The sequence below is a fragment of the Ascaphus truei genome, chromosome 3, assembly GCF_040206685.1.
Source record: "Ascaphus truei isolate aAscTru1 chromosome 3, aAscTru1.hap1, whole genome shotgun sequence".
Classification (NCBI taxonomy): domain Eukaryota; kingdom Metazoa; phylum Chordata; class Amphibia; order Anura; family Ascaphidae; genus Ascaphus; species Ascaphus truei.
Genome location: NC_134485.1, coordinates 344,277,099 through 344,304,000, shown reverse-complemented (window position 1 = coordinate 344,304,000; position 26,902 = coordinate 344,277,099). Strand labels below are relative to the sequence as shown.

General features: G+C 43.9%; 1 protein-coding gene across 1 annotated transcript in view; it reads right to left on the bottom strand.

Moving 5' to 3' along the window:
- ITGA5 (integrin subunit alpha 5) overlaps nt 1-26,902 on the bottom strand; it is a 107,502-nt gene that overhangs the window by 11,090 nt on the left and 69,510 nt on the right. Inside the window, exons 4-25 of the mRNA XM_075591732.1 lie at nt 25,702-25,825; nt 25,553-25,614; nt 25,302-25,347; nt 23,636-23,761; nt 22,707-22,751; nt 22,306-22,349; nt 21,905-21,961; nt 21,534-21,586; nt 20,681-20,886; nt 19,211-19,402; nt 18,624-18,669; nt 17,369-17,473; nt 15,797-15,852; nt 14,187-14,341; nt 10,024-10,161; nt 9,062-9,129; nt 7,227-7,374; nt 6,770-6,862; nt 5,126-5,205; nt 4,688-4,768; nt 2,485-2,590; nt 432-590 (exon numbers count right to left, since the gene is read on the bottom strand). Coding sequence (XP_075447847.1) covers nt 432-590; nt 2,485-2,590; nt 4,688-4,768; nt 5,126-5,205; nt 6,770-6,862; nt 7,227-7,374; nt 9,062-9,129; nt 10,024-10,161; nt 14,187-14,341; nt 15,797-15,852; nt 17,369-17,473; nt 18,624-18,669; nt 19,211-19,402; nt 20,681-20,886; nt 21,534-21,586; nt 21,905-21,961; nt 22,306-22,349; nt 22,707-22,751; nt 23,636-23,761; nt 25,302-25,347; nt 25,553-25,614; nt 25,702-25,825 — 2,190 coding nt within the window. The remainder of the gene's footprint in view (nt 1-431; nt 591-2,484; nt 2,591-4,687; nt 4,769-5,125; nt 5,206-6,769; nt 6,863-7,226; nt 7,375-9,061; nt 9,130-10,023; nt 10,162-14,186; nt 14,342-15,796; nt 15,853-17,368; nt 17,474-18,623; nt 18,670-19,210; nt 19,403-20,680; nt 20,887-21,533; nt 21,587-21,904; nt 21,962-22,305; nt 22,350-22,706; nt 22,752-23,635; nt 23,762-25,301; nt 25,348-25,552; nt 25,615-25,701; nt 25,826-26,902) is intronic.

Below are 26,902 nucleotides of genomic sequence, written 5' to 3'. Positions count from 1 at the left end.
GCTGATCACACGGGCCACTGCAGACCATTGCGGGCCACGGGTTGGTCACCCCTGTAATTGCCCTAAATAGCAAACCTTCAAGTGGCGCATACCCCGTTTTTATGTTTTAAGAGAACAGCACTGACTATACTCAAACAGGGTGGCATAAATACCTATGCCATTCTTAATTAGTTTTAATATACTGAGCATCTTTTGATCTCAGCCATTTAGTGAACCCTGGGAAACAGGATGTTGCTGATCGAGCACGGGAGAATGAACTTGATCAGCAGCTTAGGTAATTAGTTTTCAATAAAAGGTAATCAAATACTGCATATATTAAAAACAAATTATGTATTTATTTTTTTAAGCTGCTTGGACTGTCTAACACGGACAAGCATGTAGCTCTTGACTACCACTGATAAGAATCCCCATACTGACTCAAGTTTCCTTACCTGTAGATGGAGAGTGTTGGTCGGGTGGCTGGAGGTGCAGTTGCCCAACCCCTGCACAGAATATTTCATCACATACATCACATGCTCTCTATGCAACCTCATTGGACAGCTGAGTTCAACCACACCATGGCTGACGGAGCTTGGCCCAAGGTTCACCAACTGAGGATGGAAATGGGAAAAAACAGTCAGGTGATGAAACATACTACAATACAGAACTTTTTCAAACGGGGCTGCTGAGTTAACAGTTAATTAATAAGGTTGACCACCTGTGCATTCTGCAACATTTTACAAGAGCAATGGCAAAAAATATTAGCACTCTTATACTGTACCAGTATGCAGTAGTATTATTTATTAGTGCCAACAAGCACAATATGATGGTGATTGCAATATAGTGAAATATTCATACACGCAACTTACTTGCCTTTAAAACATTTGTTTCACCATCAAAATAAAAGTTCCTAAACTCTTCCCACAATAGGTGAAGTATATATCAAAAGTGCATAGGAGATCAAACAATAATTTATGGTCAATATGTCAAAGCTTCTATAACCTTAGTGTTGTGTCGGTGTCTAATCAGAGATCAGGAATTTATTGTATGTCTATAAAGTGCCAGGCACTTATTGTCTTAGTTGGGCCGGCCTTCGGCCTCGTGCTCCATCCTCTTGTCAGCGTCTAGGAGAGGAGGGAGCTGAGGAGTTCCTGAACCGGGACCGCACCACTGCTCACGCCAAGATGGGAGGGGGGAGTCTGTAGCTGGGGGAGTGGGAATGTATGTGCGTGCGTGCATGTGTAAATAGCTGGGGGAGGTCTTATGCTGGGTGGCCTTCTTTCTGCAGTGTCGGGTTGTCTTGGCGACACCATGACAACGTGTCTGTTATGCCATGACACTGCAGGAGGAGGGGCCATGCCGCCTTGGGCCCCGCCAAAGTCTAAGTTCTTTAAAACTAAAGCGGTCTCATTTTAATCTGGTCTTTAATTGTTACATACGCCAATAATATATAGCATCTCTTACTGTGCATGCAATGTCTTGTATATAATGTATAACCCTGTTCACTTAATGTAGCTATGTAATGTAACCATGTGTTATAACTCTGCCCAGGACATACTTGAAAACGAGAGGTATGTCCAATGTATTACTTCCTGGTAAAACATTTTATAAATAAATAAATGGTAAGGCTGGCCCTGCATAATGGATGAATTTTTTAATAAACACCAGACAACAGGATATCAATCTTGGCATAAAGAGAAACAGCATTAATAAAACAATTAAAAAACAGAAGATCTTTTAAAGAAAATTAAGTTATATCAAGCCATGTAGTACCATATTATAAAAATGTTAAATAATTGACATCGGTACCCATCTGATCTGACTGCAGCACCTGGTCACCAACCATCGCTCAACTCCACTGAAGACCTACGAGTAATCAAGTGTTGCTTCGACGCCCCCCTCCTTCGAACGCAGCTAAAGCTGCAAGGCCAGCTCCATCCCTCACCCAAACGCATCTTAAAGGGCCACTAACTTAAGCCACAGAGGCCGTCAGAAGAGGAAGATGGAACGTCAATGACGGTGGAACGATAACAGCCTTTAAGGCCTTCCTAGCAGAAAAACTCGTTACAGAGGACTCTGGGGGTGGAGAGTGGAGCTGTAACTTGAGCCATGGAGGAGACGCGGAAGGGCCCTCGAAGAAGTATTCATTTTAATAAACATTGGCAGAAGGACACAGTAACATTTCTCTACCAACATTTCCCATCCAGCATTTTTTTTAATCATTCCAATTACAAACTAGAATACAAATTCATCAATAAAAACACTGTTCACAGTACAGCTCTAAAATATACCCAGTGACAATTAAGCCCCGGGTGGGTTAAGCACCGGAGGCAATCCTTTCGCCAAGGGCAGTATTTGCCAGGCAACGCCCTGTCCTTCAGGGATGATCAAGTATATTATGTAGTGTATTACTATCAAACGGGTCACAGCACAACTTGCAAAGTGACGCTCTACCTGTGTAGTTTAATACCAGAGAGTCACGTAGAGAAGTCCTTGCTCCCTTACCTCATACACGTGTTTGACCTCTGGCCCCGCTTCATGTTCCTGACTGGGCCTCTTGCTGGGCTTCCAGTTTGCCAGTGGGAAGGCAACACTGTCTGGCTTGGAGACACTGAGACAGGAGAATAGAGTGGACAGTTATCACTTCTGGAGGAAAGCTCTGGTTAAAAACACTTACTGCACAATAATGTCTTCATAGCTTCCCATTGAGAAACGCGGGAAATACCCTTTTGTTTCTACTAAATACTATTAAACCACACGCAGCTTCACTCCATCACTCAGGTTTTATTTGAGGCCAGACGGGAGTCAGTCATTCTGGGGAATCCCTTCATCCCACTAGGACGTCATGTGTGTGTTTTTATTTTGGCTGCGATTACTGAATGGTGTTTTCTTTGATGCGCAGCTGATGGTCTGAAGCGGTTTAGGAGTAGATTATGCAAAGCAGTAAAACCTCCGGTTTATTCTGTCATTGAGCAGATCTTGCACAGTTACTTTGCTTCAGAAATATTCCACCTTTGCCTCAATACATTGATCTTTCAAAACATTGGGATCCAAACAAAAATCCCATTGAAAGCAATAACAGGCTTGTGTTGGGTTTTATGCAATGCATTGTGTCCTACAATTGCACCACTTTGCATTAATGTATAGACACCCATGTTTATTCTTTCACTTCCTCCGAGTACTCAAAGAGCAAGCTGCCTTCTAAAAGAACATGTTTACCTAGATCCAGGTGATTTACAGATGGTAAAACATTTAAATGCTCAGGAAGGAGTTCTTTTTTTTGTCCTTATTGATTAGTTGCCAAGAGGAGACTTTTAAAGGAGAGACAGACATCTTCTGCCTCGGGCACAGTTTAATTAAAATAGTGTTTAAAACACAAACAAAACATTAGTGATCCCTTCAGTGGTTGAGGGTCATGCAAAGTGTGGATAACCAGAAGGGGAGAGAGACAGAGGGCCATGTATCATTTCTAAAAGAGCTGTAGTAAAAGTACAATTAATATGGACTTCCTCACACTACATAACAATGAGAAAGGCGCAAACTTCTGTAGGTCCCCTATATTTCATAGCTTTTCTTGCACATCGGTGAAATACATGGCAATCTAGGGCGTAGTTCTGGATTCGCAATATAAAATGGCAAAACTGGTCTTATTTTAATTTAGCAGCAAATACTTGTGTAATAATAATAATAATAATAAATAATAAGACAAAGAAATGTTGCTTTGCAATTGCGGCTTCATTACGTCCAAGAGACTTGTAACTTAAGATCCTCATTTGCACAGACCGCGCGGTTGAGGAGTTTACACCACATCAGACTTTACAGGTATTTTAACGTCAAAGACTGTTGAGTGTTACCAGAGGTGCAGAGTGCAGTACATCCCGTTATGATTGCATGTTTCCTCTACCCTAAATCGCAAGTTGATTCACACAGGACATTAAAGCCCTTTCAAACACAGGCCAAAGAGGAACATGCTTCAGTTAACCCCCTCATGTCTGGCTCCCTGGCAGTGATGGAGCTAAAGGTGTCGTCCTACCCAAGATCGAAATGTGCAAGAGTGCGTTTCACATTCCTTGTAAGCGTGAGCGCGTTTCTCATTTCTTTAAGCCCATTTGATCGTATGTTACGCGGTCACTGTTGCACTTTTCCATTATTTATTTAAAAATCAATGATGCTGCCATCATTAGCAAAAATAAATACACTCACTGGTGTATAAAAAACAGTTTACCCAAAATATTTTGTGTTCAGTTTGTCAAGGTTGCGAAAACACTGCAAAAGTATTTGTACCACGGAGGAAACTAGAAAAGTGTAAATAAATAAATACATGTAGACACTTCCGAGCTGCCTGAATCGTTTAGAAACTGGGCCACTCACTCACCTACATTCGACCTATTAAAGAAATGTATTTCCAGCCCCTTTACACTCAATGGGTTAAACATACATCCTTAAACATAGACCACAATGTATGACTTCCTACTTACGCATGCACGAGTCACAGTAGTGCGAGATATTATCTACCACAAATGTTGACAGGGCATGAGGGCGACAGTTCCAAACCAGCGCTACCAGAGACATAGGATATTTCCAGGCTTCAGAATGAAGTGCTCTCAGTCAGGAAGTGTGTCGCAGCCTTTTATACTACCAGGTAAAAAAGGGCCCTCACAGTCTCATGTTTGTTTCACCAACAAATTCAATAATTCGCCATACTTACCCAAAAAATGAAATGACAGCGAAAGCTTCAACTTTTAGGGCTAGCTGCACAAGCTCACTCTGCGAGTTATTTGCATTTTTACTGTTGGGGGACAAGCGAAGGGGAAATAATAGTTAAACAACAACAAGTACAGACCCAGTTATATCTAGCACGGAAAGGCCAGCAAAACACATGGGATAGGTGAAGTGATTCAGAATAAACTAGATTTCACAATCAAGTCACTCAGCAAGCCTACCCTAAAAAAAGGTAATTCATACACTATTAACAAGCTATAGTTTTCCTATGGTATATATTGAACAAATGGCTCTTTTCCTCCTAAAGTACACACACATCGTTATGGTGGGATATGTTGCCGGTCTACGTGTACACACAAAAGTAAATAGTGAAAGGTGTTTGTCATGCTTTAAATAGTTGCAAGGCAGTGATGTGACAATATACCTGCGGATCTGGAAGTCAAATTGCACCTTCCGGCTGGAGTCACGTAGATGGGGCACTGTGAATCTCAGACCCCCCAACAACTGGAGAGAGAAAGACAGTCAGCACTGCATCCTTAAACAGCAGCTAATTAGTCCTTAGTAATCTCATGTGACCGCAATGGCAACAAGGGCCTGCTACTTAGCCAAATACCCAGGAAATGTGGCAGGGAAAGGGTTGATCTGAGACACATATTTTTGCCTACACCCATCTCCGAAATCAGGGGTCCCCAGAGGATGAATGAGCATGTATAGGCTCCAACAGACCCCCTGGTTCAGGCAAGGTAAAAAAAAAAACCCACATGCTGGGTCAGTTTGCTGCATCCACATACTATTCTGGTTCCAATTCACTAACACTTTGGTACTAAAATGTCCCTATGATATTCAGCTCTTTTATAATCTGTACACAGCACTGGACACTTTACAAGTTAGGAGGTACAAACAATGAATGACTGCCCCCTAAAAGCTTACAAAATATACATTCCAGTGCCCGAGGAAGAGAGAAAAGTAACTATCAGGGGGTGACCCTGGGGTACAAACCAGTGTTTTACAAGACCACGCTCTCCCAAAACCAGGGTGTAGGAGTGCAGAACGTGCAGAGGTCGGATTATAATGCAGTTTTTCGGTTTATGTTGTTCTGTGTATTGTATCCAAATGTAGCCCAGTGCCCCATGCTACATATTTCCTGGCCCTAACATTATGTCCTGGTAAGGAACCGGCAGCGTTAGGGTTAAACTCTTTTCACATGGGCCAGCATGCCAGTCTCTGTTAATTTGTTGCGCTTTCCAAGTGCTAGTCTAGAAACCGTTGGAGCACGTGCCAGGGGGTGGGGGTGGTCTCAATCCTGTGGTACTGCCCCTATACTGGAGTTTAGGAGTGGGACCCTCCCCTGGAATAAATGGCTCCCTATCAAATTCAGTCTGTTCTGTGTTCCAGTGTATCCTGCTCCTTAGGGAGTAGGCATGATTCTACCTTGCCCCATCAGGGGGTAAGGAGGTAAAGACTAGCCATGGGGCCTCCAGTCCTGCGACCCTGGCTGACCATGAGAGATGCAAGCTGCAAGCTTTGTACATCTGAGTTTGCACCTCTCTTGCATGAGAAGGATTGTATGAGCTGGTCCACCAATAAAAGAGTTGTACTGTTCCTGGCCTGGGACCACATTTATTCTGACTGTTCCCTGTGGGGGAACAATCCCTGCCCCTGGCTAAGCCCTGCAGGATGGAGGCGCTGCACCATCCTGAAAACCTGTCCTGTTGTCCTACTCCCCACACCATCGTGGAGACTCGGTCCTCCTGAGAGCCAGCAGGTGAGCACCACAGCACCCTATCATAGTAACCTACAGATCTCCCTTAGGGGGGAAAGGGGGAGAGGAGCTAGGGGTGTTGCATAAATAGTTTGTAGCCCAGGCACCACCAAATTTAACAAAATATCCAAACAGCACAGACATAGCAATAAACCAAGTACACGGGAATGGGATATGGGTATGTTGCCCATAAACCATGGTCTGGATAGAGCATCTCCAATACTGGGTTAATGATCACTGCTGCCCGGCAGCAAGAACATGTTACACTCCAATTTGGTAGTACAAGGTGCATGCTTGGATACTCACGCTGGCCCCAGACTTCATTGGGTTTCCAAGGTCACAAATCACTAAGCGGGTCTGATTCTCCAGCTCATAAGCACAAGGCAAGACCGGGAGGTTCTGTGGGGAAGATATCAATTAGTGAGAGAGAATCATATGAGAGAAGCAACCTAGCACACAGCAACAGTATTCTCTATGGTGGGTTGTAGCTCTACTAGGATCCCATGAGCTGGGGCATGGTTAGTAGGTTTAATAAGTAGTACACAAAACAGGCAAGTATTGTTAAAATATTTAGTAAAAGGATCGAGTCTACATTTATGATTGTATATAACATTGATTAAAAATTAATTTGATAAAAATCACACTTTTTTTTAAAGAAATGTGCTAAAGAATGTCACCAAGTAACATAATGTACATGTGTCCTGACTGCAATATGTTGTACACACACAGGACTGCAGCTACATTTCTGAGCCATACTGCTCACCTCATTCCTCAGAATGCCACTATACTCCGCCTCATTAGGCAATGTGACATATAGCTCAGTCTCGTACGCTCCCCCCTCCCCGTCGTTCCAAGCGTTGAACAGCAAAGTCAAGGAGTTCTCGTCCCCCAAGTACACGGATTTACGATCACTGCAACATGACAGAAATGGTTAAGTTGCACAGCGCTTTGCAGGCACATCTGATGGTTTCATATTAAGATTTGACACCTAACACGATCCATCAACATTTACTGGAACATAGCAATGATCTCAGCAGCTGATCCTCACTGTCTGGCCCCTGTGCCAACTATGGCTATGTAATACAAAGTATTCTTCTAAAGTACTGCAGTGCACGTATTAATTGTAGGCTCTACCTGCAGGGACTTGCTCCTGGAAAAGGTTTGCCTTGAGCATCAAAAGTTAAGATAGTGACTTGCTCAAGATCACATAGTGTAGGCTTCAAACTTGGTTCAATGAACTAGAAAACAAAAACCTTGAATGAACCATCACATGTCTGGCAGTCATGGGTCGCAGTGTGTAAATGTTTCCTATAGCTCTTATTTTTGCTAGTGTCTGAATCGGCATTTTAGAATTTTTGCAAGACATGGATTTTAGCATTTTTATTTTTTTTAATCCTGTTTACGCTATACTTTTTTTGTAGGGCTGTTGTATTTCTGCATGTACTACACAAAATGTGATGGTTTAAATTCATATGGAGTACTGCTACTTTAAAGCAGCAGCAGCAGCTCAAGCAATATCCTACATGTGTTTTTTTTAAATAAATCAGTTCTGTACTATGAGAAAATACTTGTTGCATTTCAAAAAAAAAAAAAAAAAATATATATATGTATGTATATATATATATATAAATAAATAAATGTTTTAAAGACATTTTTAATGATTCTAAGGCCGCGCTTATAGTGCTGGTGACCGATGACGTCAGCCGTCGCCATTAGCGAAAGTTGTAATTAGGTCTTTAGCGACAAGGCAGTGACGTAACTAAGGGGGCGGGCCGCGCAATTTGATTGTCTCTAAACCAATCACATGGGTCAACTGTCTCTAAAAATTTTTTGTTTTACCAGGCTTCAAAATTTTTAGGCCCGCCATTGCGGTTACTATAAGCGCTTGGACGGAGTCAATGTATTTGTTTCAGAGCGCCTTCGCAAGGCACAATAAGCGCAGCCTAATGTAGGAAGTATTTCCAAAGTGACAGCCCCCTTCTATGGCTCGAGCCCCGCCCTCTCTAGCAGTGAACCAATTGTATCTAGTAACTGCCCAGTCAATCATATTCTAGGAACTACATTGCCCAAAATGCTGTGCAAGAACTGAATTAAATAACCCTGCGCAAGCGATTGATTACAGGAGAACAGGTCAATCTGCAGCTTAGCTAATCACTAGTCAGTGTGCAGATTGTATTGCTGCATATATTGAATGGGAATATATATCTTTTTTTTATATATATATATATATATATATATATATATATATATATATATATATATATATATATATAAACGGCAGCTTGAACAGCAGCTATAAACAGTGCCTTGACCAGTGGCAAACACACATACATAGGAATAGTCTATTATGTGCATATGTAATAAAATGATTTGCATAGTCTACAATACCCTGGAAGGTTTCCATAGTTAAAGAGGTCCAGTCAAGCTGGCGTCGCTAAAACAAATAAAAAAATGCATGGAGCTGTAGGTCACTCCAGCAATGGAAGAATGTCTAATGTTAAAGATTGACAAGGGCAGAAGGTTAGTGTTGCTGTGATGGTCTACAGTGTAAGGGTTAGCTGGGGAGAGCCAGCACTCCTCCCGAGCTGTCAGACTTACCCTGAGACATTGAGCTTCAGATCTGGCACACAAATATTATCATCGCCGCAGTCCAGCTGGATCTGAGCCTGACACCGGGAGACAGAGGGAAATGTGAGCCAGCCCCTTCACAGCCCATGCTGAGTGATTAGTGCTGATAGACCTAGGCCTTCACCAATTTGCCACCATGTTACATCTTGCAAGAGTTGGGCTATCAAGCGATTCAAACGTGTTATCAAGCGATAAATCATCAGCTGTAAACATTCTTACCACCAGTCGTCTGAGCAAGAGTGTCATTTAAAATTATATTTAAGAACATTTCAGCGTGAAAAAAATTAGAGGTTATCTTCCTGGGATACAGGAGCAGGAGGAGACATTAAACATGTGCAACTGTTTGTTCTGTTTCGCTTTATCACATGACAAAGGATTTACAATTTCAAAGGGAACCTGGTAATCTAGGAGAAGATAGGTAAACTTCTGCAAAAGTGCGGTATGATAGAACAGTAAACAGCCAGATCGTAGTGATCCCCAGGTACAGCAGACCAAGTGCTGTGTTATGGTGGAATATGTAGACTGTTGCATGGTATCTGTTCCAGTTACAGACTTTGTTTTGTGATTGTGAACTAGACCAGTCTACTAGATATGCTCCTCTCACACTACAAGATCCACAGATACCTGCCAGCCAGTCAGTCCCATTTGCCCTACGAGACACTGTTCTTTTGCTCTGCTCTATACCCATTTTGTGATGTGCATGCTCTCTTTCTCTGCTTCACTCAAGCTGTAAGGTGCACAACTGTCTTGCACTACTCTGTTCACAGATGCAGCTATTTCTGGTGCAAGACGAGTAGTTGGATGAAACGTTTCACTTTATCCTTTGCCCCCGATTGCTTTTCAATCTAGATTGTGATGCCAACATAGGATTATCCACATCTGATAATACACTTTTTTCGGGCATCAACAAGAAACTGCATAGCCCATCTCACCTTCTGCTCAATATAGTGCTTGGTCTGGTAGTTGAAGATAGGCTGAAGTCCATGGACATCGGCCGGAGCCAGCGGGTCCAGAGAGAAATTCAGAGAGATGTAAATTGGAGAGAGTTTGTCCCGAAACTCTGACTCTTCCTGAAAGAGTTCAATAAGGTTTGGTCATTTTCCCACAACAGTTAAGATAAAGGATTTCTAGAGATTAAAATCAAAATGGCAGAATAACATGAATTCATATAAAAAGGTTTGTGCAGGTCTACAGACAGGAAAAAATGTGTTTTGGGGGAGTTTTAGTGGACTTTCCCAGTTTACAAAAAAGGGAGGTTTCAATCCATCATTCACAGCTTGGATGAAATGTAATTATTTATATAGTTTATCCAAAAGCACTAGTGCGCTAGCACAAAGCACTGGTGGGAACAGGTAGGCAGAGTTGGTCCGACCAATTTCCTGCATTCTCCAACTCATGTAAGCATTTTATAAACCATCTAAGGATATTACAGGTGCCATGTGCTCATGAGCAGTGCCCCAGTTCAACCATCCCACCAAAGAAACAATTCACACATATCCTAAGTAATGATGTAAACAAGTGTAGTCTTATTTAAAAACAATGTACATAGCCTGTGCACGATTAGTGAATACCATTCACTGTAATGTGGCCATGGAGTAATGTTACAGAAAAATGTGTCTCCAGGCTTCCACAAACGAGACAATTAGAAAAGCAGATATAAGGCACAAGTCATGCTCCCCCTCTTGGGTTGACCATGAAATCCGAAATGGATATAGTGACGGTAGGGGGTATCCAGGCTCTCAAATAAAGGTTAAGCCCGTTTTGGTTACCCCTGATCCGTGTCTAAGGGTCTAAGAAAGTTAGCTCTTGGGCCCAGTAACACTATCATTCTGTAATAAAAGTATTTTATGTGTTTTCCCTTTCCGGGCATGCCAGTGAGCAGGGATTGCTAGGGTATGAGTTTCAAGGGGAGTTTTGCGGAAGAATTGTTGTCAGAATCTGATTCTCGGATATATGTAGGCACGTTGTTCCGGCAATATCTCCCCTTGAAAACGCAAGTGTGACTCACCGCTCAGGTACCCTGCTTCAGCATAGCCCAGAAAGGAGAATGAGGCACAGGGATAAATAGGTATCCCTGTAGCTGAGGAAAGCCCTAGGTTTTAGGGGGGTACCCCAGTTAGTGCCAAGGTGACAGAACCAGTGTAGGAGTTGTGGGTGCCCCAACTGTATATAAGGTTGGTTGAGGGGGGACTCTTAGCCAGTGTGAGTCTAAAAGATAGTGTATGAGGAATAAGGCAGCTAAGAACAAAAGTAGAACATCTTATTCTGTCCCCTCAGAAGTAGACTCAGAAGTATTAGAACAGATACCCCATTGTATTAAAATATACTTCATTAAATGTAATGTAATGTGCTTTTACATTCGGAAACCATGTCCAGAAACGCTACCTGAGCTAACCCATAGGCACCGGTAAGTCTGCTGGACATCGAAGTTCAACGCCTTCAGAGGATGCCAAAGGTGTGAATAGCATTTGGGCAGCAGGGAAAGGCGGAGAACCGGGTCCGGAGATCAACGGCAGTCGTCCGGGCTGCCACTTGCTCTGCTAAACGTGGGGGAGCCTGTCCCAGCGGGTGGCATTGAGATAGCCAGGGACGGAGGTGGCAAACTTGCGCATGTCCCTTGGCATTTTCAGATTTCCCGCTGACCCGGCTTTTCTAGCCGGCTGCTGGGAATTTTCTCATGCGATGATTGGCTGCCGAGTTTTGTGAATTAAACTCAGAATACTATAAAGAACCTGCGAGCCAATCAGTTTTGAGTTCTCCGGTAGTAAGAGTGCGGACGGGCTTTTCAAAGTTGCTCTTGCACGAATAGCAGAGCAACCGGCTTCGATTTCAAGCCTGAAAATCCTGCCTGCCAGAGACAAAGCCCTGACTTTTCAAGCCCAAGTTATCGAAATTGAACGTGGCTGGGATTTTATGGCGATTTGAGTTACAGAGGATTTGTGGTAACTCGCAGTCAAGAAAGTCCAAGTTCTCAGAAGAGAAGGGAGCGGTGGCGTGTGGAACTTCACGCCGATTTGGGGACTAGGAGATTCTGGGCCAAGTCCTTATTTAGACTTCCCTGCACCTAGGAAAGTCTAGTTTTTGACCCCAGACCCACAGTAAATGTGTCTTTTTGTCTGTATTTTGTGTTCCATTGTGTGTAAATGAATTTGTGCGAATAAGCTTAAAATTTATTTAATTACCTTATTTTGCTCAGTGAATGATCCTCGTAAAAAAGGTGTAAATTGCCTGGTCTCCCGTGACATATCTTTTACAATCATACTCAGCAGTGCTTCCTATTAATCTCACATTCAAAACCTGTCGCTTTTTCCTCTGCAATATTACAAAGATACACCATTTCCTCTGTTACTCAACTGCTAAAACTCTGACTCAGGCCCTCATTCTCTCCAGTCTCGACTACTGTAACCTCCTGCTGTCCGGCCTTCCTGCCTCTCACCTGTCTCCCCTACAATCTATCCTAAACGCTGCTGCCAGAAACACTTTACTATTTCCAAAATCTGTCTCAGCGTCTCCCCTGCTGAAATCCCTCTCCTGGCTTCCAATCAAAATCGTGCATCTCACACTCTATTCTCCTCCTCACGTTTAAAGCTTTACCATCTTCTGCTCCTCCTTACATCTCAGCCCTAATTTCCCGCTATGCACCATCCCGGCTCTTACATTCTGCTCAAGGATGTCTTCTCTCTACTCCTTTGTATCTAAAGCCGTCTCCCGCCTTAAACCTCTCTCACTGACTGCCAAACACCTCTGGAATGCCCTTCCCCTCAGTACCCGACTAGCACCCTCTCTACCCACCTTAAGACACACCTGCTTAAAGAAGCATATGAGTAGCACCGTAGATATTACTAGACATGATACATAAAGCTTGGCTCCCTGCAGACGCACTTACATGAATGCCCTCCTACTGTCTCCGTAGGAAACTCCCACCAATTAGATTGTAAGCTCTTAGGAGCAGGGACTCCTCTTCCACAATGTTACTTTTATGTCTGAAGCACTTATTCCCATGACCTGTTATTTGTAGTTATTTATATGATTGTCACATATATTACTGCTGTGAAGCGCTATGTACATTAATGGCGCTATACTGTATAAATAAAGACATACATACATACATACATACAGGAGGAAGTCATCCTGCATTTTGGCTGAAATAAAATGGTATAATTTCCCTACTTGTCTCATTCCTAAAAAGAATCCCCCAACTCCGTGCACATCAGTATAAATCTGCGGTGCTTTCACACGTTGGACACCATGCACCGCAGTTCGTGATTTCTTATTAAAGCAGCTGTCCATGCTGATCGCTTCCCCTTTCCCCCTCCCCTTTTTTCATTAACTTTAAGAGATCTCTTCTTGCCCTTTTAGAAAGCGGTTTTTACTTTTCCCATGCTTCGCTCAGGAGAGGCGTTTTAAATGTTAAGCGCCTGGGGGCAGTAAAATGAAGCTCTACCCAGAGCCCATTGCAGTCTGAAGGTTGGTAACTTCAGAAGCTAGAGATGACAATCATAGATTAACACTATAATTTGTTTGTCTTTTTATTTTATTTTATAAATAGCAGGGCATGCTCAGAGGACAAGACAGGCAGGGGGGAGCGGGGGAGGATAGGAGCAGGAAACAAAGGGTTCTCTCTATATTGCTGTGAGTATCTGCTTTGTTTGATCATTCCCATGTACTTGAACAGCTTTTACTCCAGAGTAAGAGAATTGCAAGGACTTGAATAGGAGAGGTAACAGTGTAGCAGGCAGTGACGGAGCCGAAACCCCGTTTCCTGCTGCCCTAGTAGACTTCAACTCCTAGGTCTCCAGAGGAGCCTGCTGCGTAATGCTGGGCAATGTTGTGCAAGGCCCACTGGGAGCGAAGGTGTTAAATGACGCACGAGGGAGTGTACATCGCGGTATAACACAAAGAACAGAAGACGAAGAAAACAGAATGAACGTAAAATGAATGCAACAATGCCACGTTCCTCCACTTTTCCCTTATGGAAAAGGCTTTGTGAAAACGTACTTCGCCTGCTTTATAATGGCTCTCCTGTCCGCTTTAAAAGCACAGTTACTACCGCTCATTTGCCAAGGCATTTCAACCACTGAACAAGGAGTGTTACCCGGAGATATATCTTCATGTAACGGCATTCCCCCTGCTCTCCGTTGCGTATGTGGATGGTCTGGGTCAGGTGGGCCTGGCTGGATTTCAAGAACAGTGCTCGCTTCACAGCTCCCTTCTGCTTGGTCCGGTCCAGCTGCAGCTCAACCTTAAACCCTGAAACGCCCGAACAGGCATATAGCATGAACTCAGACACTATATCATACAGCAACCATACGTTACAACCAGCAATGTGCCACCGACAAACAGGCATGCAAACAGGTGTGTATATACATACATTTTTATCTATACAGTACCAACAGTATGCAGTACTTTACACCAGGGGAGCACAATCTTTTTTCCTTGCGCCCCTCTGCCGGCTGTTACCCTCTCCGTGCCCTACTCTTACCACGGCTCTGGCGTCAGCGGCATGTTGCCATGGCAACGTGAAGCCACCGGAGCCTATGTAAGTGCAGTTTACAGAGGCCTTTGCCAATTTAAATGCCTTTCGGAAGCGTGCAGGGCCTCTGTAAACCCTGTGCCCCCTGCAGACAATGTCGGGGCGCGCCCGCCAGTTTGCGCACCGCTGCTTTACACAAAGCAGACCATACAATAAGTGCAACACACAAAAATCAGACACTAGAGAGCTTACAGTTGTCATGTTAGGAGACAGACAGCAAAGTCAGGTACAGGAGTTGGTACTGTAGATAGCAGTGCTTGACCACGATGGTTAGGAAGCGCGTCTCGGCGTGGGGCAGTGGTCAGACTATTGAAAGGCTTCATTCACAAGGTGCGTTTTTACGTTTGACTTACAGGTGGGGAAAGGAGGGGCTTGGCATATACGGAGTGAGGGAGCTGCCCAGTCATTAGGAGGTTACAATAATCCAGACTGGTGGGAAGTGCACGTATTGGAGTTTTTGGCAGTAAAGCGACAGAGTAAAAGGGAAAATCTTGGCAATGTTAGAGGGGGAAAAAAGTGAATGGTGAAGGAAATCGAGCAGTCACACATAAGCAATGTGCTTTGGCGACAGGATAGATGGGGTTTCTGTTTACTGTGATGGAAAAAGGGGATACTGTGCCAGGATTATGACGACTTATGTGAAGCTCAGTTTCAGACTTATCGAGGTTAAGGGGACATCGCACCATCCACAAGAACATAGCCAAGAAGCAGAGACTTGGGGTTGGATTGCAGGTGTGAGATGGATAGATACTGTATCATCTGTGTAGTGTTAGTACCTAAAGCCAAATGAGTTGATGAGGTCAAAGCAATAGCGTGTAGAGAGAAAAGGAGAGGTCCCAGAACACAGCCATGAGGTGTGTGTTCGTGTATATATACATATGTAGCAGACCTTCACTGCTCCTGCGTATTAGAGAAAATATCACAACTCAGAAATACAAGTTTCCACAGTGTTTAATGGCACTAATAATGCAGAATTTAAAATCCCTACTATAATGTGCCAGGGAGAAACACACACCCACCACTATCAGGTTTTATTAGTGTCTGCCTCCTGCTCCTAATAGTTGAATCACTTTGCTGCTATATAGGCGTTTTAGACCACGCAAGCAAATGGGTGTAATAAGGTCCCTAATTAGGGATCTGTTACAGTGCCGAAACGAGATGTACGAACTCACCAATGGAATCAGGCACATGCTTTCCCGAAGCGTTCAGGCAGAAACTAAGATTTATGCTGAAAATAGAGTTGAGACAAAGTCCCGATATGAGAACACAAGACATTTATATATACACATTGTTAAACACACAATTTTGTAAACAAGTAAATATATACAGTCCCTGAAAAGAACACATTTCTCCTAATTTTAAGCACAGAGTAATTATATGCAAAAAACGCTGCAGGATTTATTGATCGGTTTGGAATCCCTGAACTCAGAATATCCCACAGGTAGTAAACCGAGGTGTCTGAGCTGTCCAATGTGGACACACACACACACACACACACACACACACACACACAGTCTCCCTCGAGCCTTCACTCACACAACCCAACACCGTTATTTATACTTTAACCCTTTCACTGCCAAAGGGTGGCCGCAAAGCATTGCAGGCCCTTCTAACAGCAAAAAGGGTTAACCCGTTGACTGTCAAATGAGCTTGTATTGCACTATAGAGCAACGGGGTTAAACCTCCCTTCTCCATCCTACAGGGCTGAATTCTAATCTATATGTCCCGAAATGCACTCGAGACGTCTCCAGCAGCAGAAAGGTTAAGCAGCTGTTTTCCAGACCCTCACAATTGCTCATTCATTGGGGCCCGGGGCGCTCTGCCAAACTTGACATGGTTGTCTAGCAACAGCCAAACTACTGCATTCTAAAAATATAGATTATAGGAACATAACCAAATGACATCACTGAAAGCACCTTAAGGTCTGGCAAGATATCCGTGACCGTGTGACTTATCAGATGGCGAGCAGAACCAACGCTTCAACAGGAAGAAAAAAACCCACCAATGCCAAGCCTCAGACTGGTACAGGGACACAGCCTGTATGAATCCCCCGGCATTCACAAGGTTAACTTCTAGGACACTAGCAGAACTTGATAGCACAGTGACTGCATGCAGAGATAGAGAGACACTCGCCGGGCTACAGCCTACGGGACGCAGGGATACAGTCTAGGAAATACCAAGGACAAGGAATGTATGCAGAGGGATACAGGGCCTGTTACCTCTAGGACACTCCAAGGACTGAACATACCAGGTGCAGTGTTAGAAACTTTTACCACTACAACAGGGCTAACCAATTTCACGTAGCACTAAATAAAAAGGCAGCAGAAAGCCCTGTACCAAATAATATATACATGCGACAGTATTTACATAGCTATACTTCCACCAAACCCAGATCTTGGCTGTCCGGTAGTTTTAGTAATTAGTGCAGATAAACGTGGTGAATAGTAAACTTCATGTCCCTTCGCCCCCTCCTCTTCTCTCCCACAGAAGACACAAGAGTGCGGAATTCTACTTCTCGGGACCACAGATGGAAGGAAGTGAAATGGCTAGAGAGCATCGGCAATGGATGCAGAGTCGGTCATTTCTAAAACACCAGAGATTAATGCAGGGATAGAGAGTTTGCACACTGTAGTTTTATATTAGAGTATCCATATATCTGACTGCTTGCTGTTCTAAGTCCCAGTGAAGGGATTATACAAGTGCTTTAAATGGTCATCACAGGAGGAGCAGTTTCAGAGACTCACCAGGCTACTTGCGTGTCAGCGTCAGTCATACAGGTCTTCTCCTCAGGGTTAAACATGGTGGGGGAGATGGAGAGAGAAGCGCTGGCGTGAACTATCGGACGCCCCCTGCAAAGGATAAATAGCAAGATGGAGCCCAGCTATTCATGACAAATCCCAACTCAGTAGTGGTAGTGAGACTCGGCCCATGCCACAGGAGGGTTACGATAAAGTGACAGACCTTTCAAAATAACATTGAACAGAGGTACGTGGTTTACTGGTCTAAAAAAAGGATTTACAAAGTACTGAAGGGTGGGGGAATGGGAGTCAAAACACATCCTCTGACACTTCATCTCAGTGAAATGATCCTGCCATTTCTAGAAATAAACGGTTTATTGTAGATACTTGGCTCATGCCTGTAGCTGGGAACGGGACGAGGGCCCAATACGGGAGCACTGACCAGATCTAACTGGTGGTACAGCATGGAAGGGGTTAATTTCTCAGATTTAAATAAAACAAAAAAGTTAAGTAAACACTGAGGTGCTTTAAAGAAAAATAGGTAGAGACTAAAATAAACCCAGTTCTCATACATATATATACATATATATACACATATATATTAAATAAAAGGGAAGTGGAACTGTAGGTACGTGACAAAAAAACCCCAACGTATTGTTGCATTCCACCCATTTGGATTGTTTCATAGTTATAATACCCCAATTATATTTAATGAAAAGAGGGGTTCATAAAGTGGTAACGCGACCACATCTACCATGGTTTGCTATAATAAACAGTAGGGGCGCAGGGCATTATTCCATCGAATATTAAAATAAAGCCTTTTGTTAACTCAATCGCCTAAACCGCAACAGTGACACTACAGAAAGGCTTTAAAGTCACAGATTATGGAAGTGTCACATTGTGATGTAGCGGTATAAGGCTGCGGCCCCGCTGGCGCTGACCACACTCATGCTTGAGTGGTGATCCTCCAAGCATGAGTGCCGGGTGTCCTGTCTATTTTGCATGTGTGCACCTGGGGGCATGTTGAGCGCGCTTCAAATGTTTTTTTTGTCTCCAAGCGCCAAGCTTGGGAGAGCGTGTGCCCACGCACGAGCGCACCGCGGGGACGGGACAATTTAAATTGCAGGAACTAAACTCGGCAAGCGCCGCACACTCAGCGCTAGCCTGGACGCAGCCTTCGGGTTCTAAATATTGGCCCACGGCCTCATGTGCCTCTTATGATGGAGAAGTAAAATGTGTAAGAGTTTCAGACTGTGCTTACCTGTATACCAAAGTCTTATCAACACCAAAGGCACCCACAATGAGATCTGCAGAACAAAACAAATATGTCATTAAAAATAGCAACACAAAAAAGATGTGCATCTGCGTATTCAATAGCAAGAAAGGAACCAGATGAGAAGCGATGGGAGCAGAATAATACAATGAGATCTGGTTTTGCATCTTGGGGAAATAAATGCAAGCAACAGCTAATTATACATCCTACAGTATGGTGTGTGGCGCAACGTCACGAAAGGTAAACAGTATGAGATGGCTACACATCTTATAGTGACAGAAAAGCAGCGTGGTAGCTGCTAATGTAGTCTAGAAAAACAACACGTGGCCTATAAATGAAAAGGGCACATTTCAATTAGCAGCACCTCCCAATGGGGGGGTTCTTCATTGAACAGTCAATGCTGAATGGGCTTTTGCTCGGAAAATGCCATTGAAGTCAATAGGATTTTCCATGGGATTGTGTCTGATCAAGACGATCGTAGGTCACCGAATAATTCACCTAAAGCTTAAAAAAAAAAAAAGGGGGGGGGGGGGAGAGTAGAGGGGGCCACAGCTGAAGCACGTAGGTTGCTGTACCTGGGTAACCATTTCCATCAAGGTCTTTGCCTCCCCTGGTGGATAATCCAAAGAATGCAGGGGCCTGAGACGAGCCCCACTCTCCTTGCAGGACCTGTGAAGGTTTGGGGTTCAGGCCTCCCGACTGGCCATTGAAGATGAACACTGCTCCCCGCCGATTCTCTCCTCTGAACGGAGCACCAATCGCAACGTCTGTGGGGTCACACAGAAACAGCCAGTGGTGAGTTAATGTCTATAACACCTCACCCCCTAGAAAACCCACCCGTGTTGCCATCTTTCAGAGAATAATTTCAGTAATCTACACAATACAGAAGAAAATAAATGTACAGCACATGTCTCCTAAATCTATTTCTACTAGACATACCTTCAGCACACTATGGGCCAAACGTGGCTATGCTAGCAAACACCTTCCAGTCACAGTCATTATTTTTCTTTTTTGAACTTCTATTTTTGTCCTTCCCATTTATCTGTTTTTATTCTTCACATCTGATGCATGCAAGCATTTCAAATATTAAGTGTCAGACAGGAGCTAGAGATTAAGCTAAGATTTTTTTAAAGAGACTTTTTTTGTGTAAAGCAGGCAATGGCCAAGATACATTAAACTCCGAACCGTCTGTGGGGGACGGCTGCATTACTGGGCCAGGTGGTGTCTTCCGGACCCAGAAGGTGATTTATAACACACACACACACACACACACACACACACACACACACACACACACACACACACACACACACACACACACACACACACACACACACACACACACACACACACACACAGTGGGGGGAGACATTTGAAGTCTGAGTTTCTGTGCACTTTTTCTAGTTTCCATATGTCCTTTGGGTTGCCTTTGTACCCCATCTGTGGTTGGGTTGATACAACTTCAAGAATAACAAATATGATGCTTCATTTAAGGTTTTTATTGGTTTTAACTAAAAAAGTGCAAGATGATCAGTTCTTCCTCCCCCCCCCTCCCCATCCCTTTTAAAACCTAAAATCAGAATCCCTACTTCTGGCATATACCACCGCTTAGCAAATCAGGACCTATATCCACCAGGCTTTTCCCCAATCATTAAAATGAGAGCAACATGTGAAAACCCGAGCATGGGATTTCCCCTCTATCCTCGCCAACTTGCAATCATTTTTTAAATGACGTCTCTAATTGTACACCAGAAAGCCTAACGATTACAAAAGATAAGAGACACCACTGATTTTGTGAGGGACTATTTGGGGCTCATTAGTATCCAAGAACGCAGCAGCAGAATTAAATACAACTACAGGAGAGAAGAAAAATAAAACCGAAGCCTGTGGATTTCCCAGTGAGGAATGCAATGTGCTGCAGCTCCCTCTGGCAGTAGCAGGGTGAAGAACTTGTGCAGAGGCTGAAACACAGTTCCATAGAGAAGATCGAATCCCCAAGGGCCACAGCAAAGACCAGAAAACAATCTGTCCGTCCCCCCACTTACCGTTGTACCCGTCCTGGTCCAAGTCTCCGAGAATAGCGATGGAGCTCCCGAAGCGGCCATACTCGTCCCCCCCGGTCAGCACAAGGTCTGGGTCAGAGTTCATACTGTAACCCTGCAGGTACACATACACGCGGCCCACCTCCTGCATTCTGCCGTCAGGGGTCCTCTCCATGAACAGGGGAGCTCCTATCAGGAGGTCATCCAGCCTGCAGCACAACACACAGGGTAAACAGAGGCAAGACGCGGCGATGCAGAAGCAAAGCAGTGGTGGCAAGAAGGAGGGTTACCAAGTAAGGATTTGCAGGTTCATCATCAGCAAGTAGTTTTATTTATTTATTTATTTATTAAAGGGCACAATTTTGCTCAGGGCCATGTTGCAATAAAGCAACAGAGAAAAAACAAACAAGTCAACATAGTCACTATAGTCACAATTGCTAAGCCCACTCAATGCTCTAAATGCCAGATCGAACATACAGGGAAGGAAGGCAAGTACGTGCTTTGGGGTTACTTCCGGTAAGATATTCCTCAAGGTAGGAGGTTTGTGAACCTGGGATCACTCAGCTCAACAATTTTACTTTAGTGGAAGGCATATTCCCATCCACCCCAAGGACACAAGAGATGCTACTTTGAGGGACAGTGTGGAGGTTTAATTGAGCACACCAAGTAGGTAGTGGTTAACCAAAGGCAGCATCACTATGCAAGTTGCATGAGGACAGGCCGAGTGGGGGAAGGAAGGGGGAAAAAACAAAAACAAAAAAACCCCTATAGGTGCTGGTAACGAGGAAAAACGCTGCACTAGTCTATGGGATTTTGAAAAATTCATATGCACTTCCGCAATACCCCAAAAACTTACCCATCACTGGTGAGGTCAGTGGCAGCCACAGAATAACCGAAATACGAAGCCATCTGTAGGTAGAACAGAATATCAGCAGAAGGAAGGAACATGTGACTGTACTTGCATATATCTAAGCATACAAGAAATGGCCAGAAAAAGTTTAAAGGAATATTTATGTTGATTAACAAGCCAAAAACATTACAAAATATATCAAATGCACAAAGCAACTCCTTTAGATTGCCAGCACTTTGGAGCAGGGATTTCCCTGTGTGCATATTTACTACTTGTATAGTAATACAAAGCAGAAACAGAAGATAAGTGAATGACAGAGAAACAATAGAATAATTAGACCTTGCTATAATTATCAAAAACGCAGACCTTACACTCACCTGCTCACCAGAAAAGTTATACAAGGATTTCAAGTCTGTCCCATTCAGTATAGTGACCTGCAGGAGCAACAAAAGTAGCACTGGTGTAAAAAGGAACACGCACAAAAGTGTTTCAGGCTGAAATGAGCCATGTTCAAGGGAGTCCCTGTCCTGAATAGCTTTTAACCTAAGCAGTGGGAGACTAGCCCCCTTGAAATTTAAGAGAAAGCTGGCAATGTATTTAATTAAAGGGTTATTTAGTCAAGGATGACAAATGGATCAAACTAAAGCGATTAAGCAGGATATAATAGGGATGTGTGTGATTGGGGGGAGGAGGGGAGAGAAGAGGGGAGGAAAAGAAAATAAATAAATAAACAAACAAAAAAATAGCCCCCATGCCCCAAACAATGAAAAATTCTTACGTATCCATATGTCATATTTCCTTTGGGAACTCCAGCAACAAAATCTGCAAAGGAGAATATAACATGTGAAGTGAGGATGAAAAGCAGAGGTTGGATACTACCAAATTTAACCACAGATCACTTGGGAAAGCAAGTCTCCTCCCAAAACATATCATACAAACCCCAGAATGCATGCAGCTAGTACATTGGAAGAAAAGCTCTATATGAAAACGTTATTACAGTGAGGGCATCGGCAATACACGCCCCTACTAACTCACACAAAGTGCCCTGCCAGGCCCAGAACATGGGCAGCACCAAGGCAATTCGCACAAATACACTGCAGTGTCAAACTCGACTTGTATACAGAGAAGAGGAATAGTGCATGCAGCATCAGGGTAAGCCCACATGGGCTGGCTGCTCACCTTCAGTGTCATCCCCACTGAACTCGCCAACAGCAACAGAATAACCTGCACAAGAGAGAGGTGGAAATGCATTACACCAATACAGCTCCGGCAGATATCCACTCACAAAGACAATTAAATGACACGGAAGGGGTTTAATGAATAACCCAGAGATGGCATTTCTCCTCCACATTTTAAAAATGTAATCACTTGACTAGGTAAAATACATTATATAAAGCCTATACACTAGCAAGCAGAGTTGTATATAGATTTCTATGCAGACCTAGAGAAATGAGGGACCCCTAATTGGGGTACAAGATCCTACTGGGTGTCACTTTACTCCCCTGTGCCAGAGATTATTAGACTATGCTTTTTGTGCCAAAGCAGCTATACTATACATTTATAAAGTGCAGATCAGACCTCCCTCCCGTAGCTCCCCAGCTCCCCATCTCATTGGCTGACTGCCACACCACGTGACGGGTCAGCGCTGCAAACTACCAGGAGCTAGCAGCTCCGGCGGGCCGACGCGTCACAGCACTCAGTCAGCCCTGTCGGAAGGCGGCAGCGGTGACCAGCACACTTGGGGTAAGGGGCTGGTGGCCCGCGCGCGCGCGCCATTGATCGCAGTGGGGCCTCAGTCTTAGTAATACAAATACACCAGTAATTAGAACTAGGCCAGCATAGAGGCCATAATAACTGCACATAAAATCAAGCCACGTGACACAGGGTCTGAGATCTAACCAGCCTCTTTATTTGCAGAAATAGTAAATCGATTAAACACCCACATTTAAAATAAATAAATAATAATGAATATTGTTCTTATGCGTAGTCACAATACACGACATTCACAAAATGATATTCGCAAACTCATCAGCAACACAAACCGAGTCGCAATTGTTGCATTATCACGGCAATTGCACATCGGTAGCAACATTATGCGTCACACTTACCCAAGTAACTGTCATCATAGGTGCCAGAAGCCTGGCGCGTCTGCATTTGTCCTTTGATCTCAAGGATGAAATATTCAGGGTAGAAGGACTTCTGGATCTCATCTTGTGTTGCCGTGATCACCTGACCTGAAATCGAAGTAGGCTTTAGGTTATTCATGCACACTCTGCTGCCGACAGGGGGGGGCAGCTTTTTCCAAGCTCAGTCAAGGGGCTTAACCCCCATGCCGGCGACCCTACCGTGCATGGCCTGAAGCTGCCCCTTCCGCAGATCCATAGGGCCCCCCTGTGCTGGCCACTGCCCATCCACCCCCCTCAGCCCTGTAAGTCCATCCCATTCACCAGCAGCCATCGGTCTGGCTTGTACGCTCCTTTCACAGGCCTCCAGCAAGCCTATCCAAGGATCGCAGGTAAACTAAACCCCCTTAAACTATGCTCCCTCCCCTTCAACTTTTTTCTGCGCTTCAAACTACAATCTTCATCATTGTTAAAATGTGCCCATGCATTTTGAACGAGCTGAAGCAATTTCTCAGTTCTAGTTGAAATTCGATGTGCTTGTTATTAAGGTTGTTTGCATCTGAATGCGAAGATGGAAAGAAAAACGGATTAAAAAGACCAACACAATCCATTTGCAGCAAACCAAAATCAGTGATCACTCCTTGTGTCAAAATGATTAAGGACTGAGCAAGTCTTAAAATGATGTGTGTTTGTTAGCCAAGATGAAGTCCGTCAATTTAATTCTTGATTCCATTGGATCCACTCCAAGTCTATTTTCGATGTGGATTCTTCAGGTTATAGACTGTCACATTCTGCAAATTCTACCAACCTCCATGTTCCTTCCCGTTACCTTAACCATTACTTCCCAACTGACGCTTCATTTTTCTGTTGGGCACCAATCTTTACATTGAAATCTCCCATAACAATCTTGACGTGACAATTTCCTGTGTTGCTAAAGTGGTTGATTTCATGGTACAAGTATTTCACGTCCTGCTCTGTGTGACTTAATGTTAGGGCATATACGTATTAATGGAAGCCTGGGTCAACTGAATGACAATTCTGGCCGCCGTTTCCGATAAGTTTTCAAACTCCACTGTTGTTGCTCCATCTCATTAACAATGAAGCATATTCTACTCCTATTACACATGTACAGAGAATGGAAGCATAATAGCTGTCCGCTTTTGTGCTCAATGAGGCCTTCCTCTTTTCTTACTTCACCAAGGTTACCAATATCCCATTTAATCATTTCACGTTTGTCTTCCAGCTCTGCTTCACTGGAGAGTCTGACAGTTGTAAGTAGCCAGATTGAGGTTTAAAATGATGACTTGTTTAGCCTCAGCGAGATGCTTAGCACCCTCTGCCTTCATCCTGAACACTTAAATTCATGGACAACGGAGCCACAGGAGAGAGAGCCATTGCTTTTTGTGGTGTTCCAGATATGGGGGTTGATGCCTTACTTGCATGTTGGGAAGTACCTTTCCCACTTCAGTCAGGTGTATTATTCAATCTGTCATAGTATGGTTAAACCTACCAGCACAAGTGATACATCTTCCTTAACACCCGTTACCACAGAGGAGGGAAAGATCTCTGTATAGGTCTTCATCCGGCAGTGCCTCAAGGTATACAACCCCCACCCTTCAATATCCAAGAGACCATTACATTTGTTCCTTACCTTGCCAGAAATAGCTGCCTGGTCCACCCAATAATATTCTTCCATTCTAGAAAAAAAACCCGCAAAAGAAATATAAAAATGTTATGCTTTCAGTTGAAAGACCATCATACAAACATCAAAAAGTACTACAAGGTGACCTTATATTGATTGTAACCACCCCTAAATAATGCAGTGCCCTCAAAAGTAACATTATCAAGGTAATATGTCCCGCAGTCTCTACAGGCTGTATGCATTGATTACTTGAAGCTTACCTCAGTAAACTCCGCACTAAAGCCTCCCTGGCAGTACCCCTGTCCAGCCTCGGTGCCGAAATCTGGAAAGATGAAGCATCATGTAGAATCCCCATTCAGACGTCTCTGATAGACACCCCCCCACCCCCCACCACACACCCTCCTAATACCTGAGCGGCAGGGTGAATACTCCACAAATTTGGTGAAGTTATTGACTGATAAATAACACGTTCCCACGGGGTCACTGTGCTTTATATCCTTCTGAGTTCGCCAACTGTACTGGGGAGCACAGGCCTGAGGGAAGAGACAAGAAATGTTTAGGCCCCACTCGCACAGCACGACGTGCGCACGCGTTACTCACAGTCTCCTGGCGGCCAATGGTAGTGTCCAGTATTGAAACTACCATTGGCTGCAAAGTGTGGCATAGATGCTGCTGCAGTTCCGGAAGTCTTTTCAATCTGTGATCTCCGGCTGCAGCAGCTTCGGGAACACTGACACACACACCGGTCCCCGCTGTGCACACATCGGTCCTGCCCCCAGCGCGACCCAACACCTGCAGCTTGAGCAGAGATCGCTGGGCTGCAGGAGCGCGCGGCGGAGGCGCGTGGCCATAGCAGGCAGTGATGAGCCAAAATGAAGAAGCCAAGCGGGATAAGCACAGGGTTGAGATGAGGAAAGAGACTTTGCAGGTGAATAAAACCCTCCTCTACTAGAGCTAGTAACCCTGTTTGTGATGGCGTTAAACCCCTGAAAATGATATTTGTGGGCATGTGTAGACAAATCCATACATGTCGTATGAGCGCATATGCATAAACACTAACTTTACTTTTATTACAAAGCAACTCATTTTTTATTTTATTTTTCTAGAACAAATGACATTCTAGTTCGGTCACAATGAGTGTTGGGAAACTACCAACTTTATGGACCATCACAAAGACTGCTTTGCCACAATGTTACAAATGGCCCCATTTATGACCCAAGATACACGTCATCCTCTTGCGACTAGTGTGGCAGGAACTGAAACCATAAACCTGCATATGGAAGGTCCCCTACACAACTACATACATTGTAATGGACAAACAAAAAGGAACATAGTGAAGATTTCCAGCACAAAGTGAAGAAAAATCAAGATGCAGCACTGGCTTGTGTCATCTTGACACAAGAAAAATCAAGATGCAGCACTGGCTTGTGTGATATAGCACAGCAGTCTAGTGCAAATCAGACACGGAGACAAAAACATGGGACTAGAAAGGTGTCCAAAGCCATTTAATTAAAAAAAATTGTAGTAAATTGCATAAGTTCAGGACTGATTGAAGATGCCTGGACAATATTTTCAATTGTATATTTATGTTGCAGAAACAGGGAGTTGGA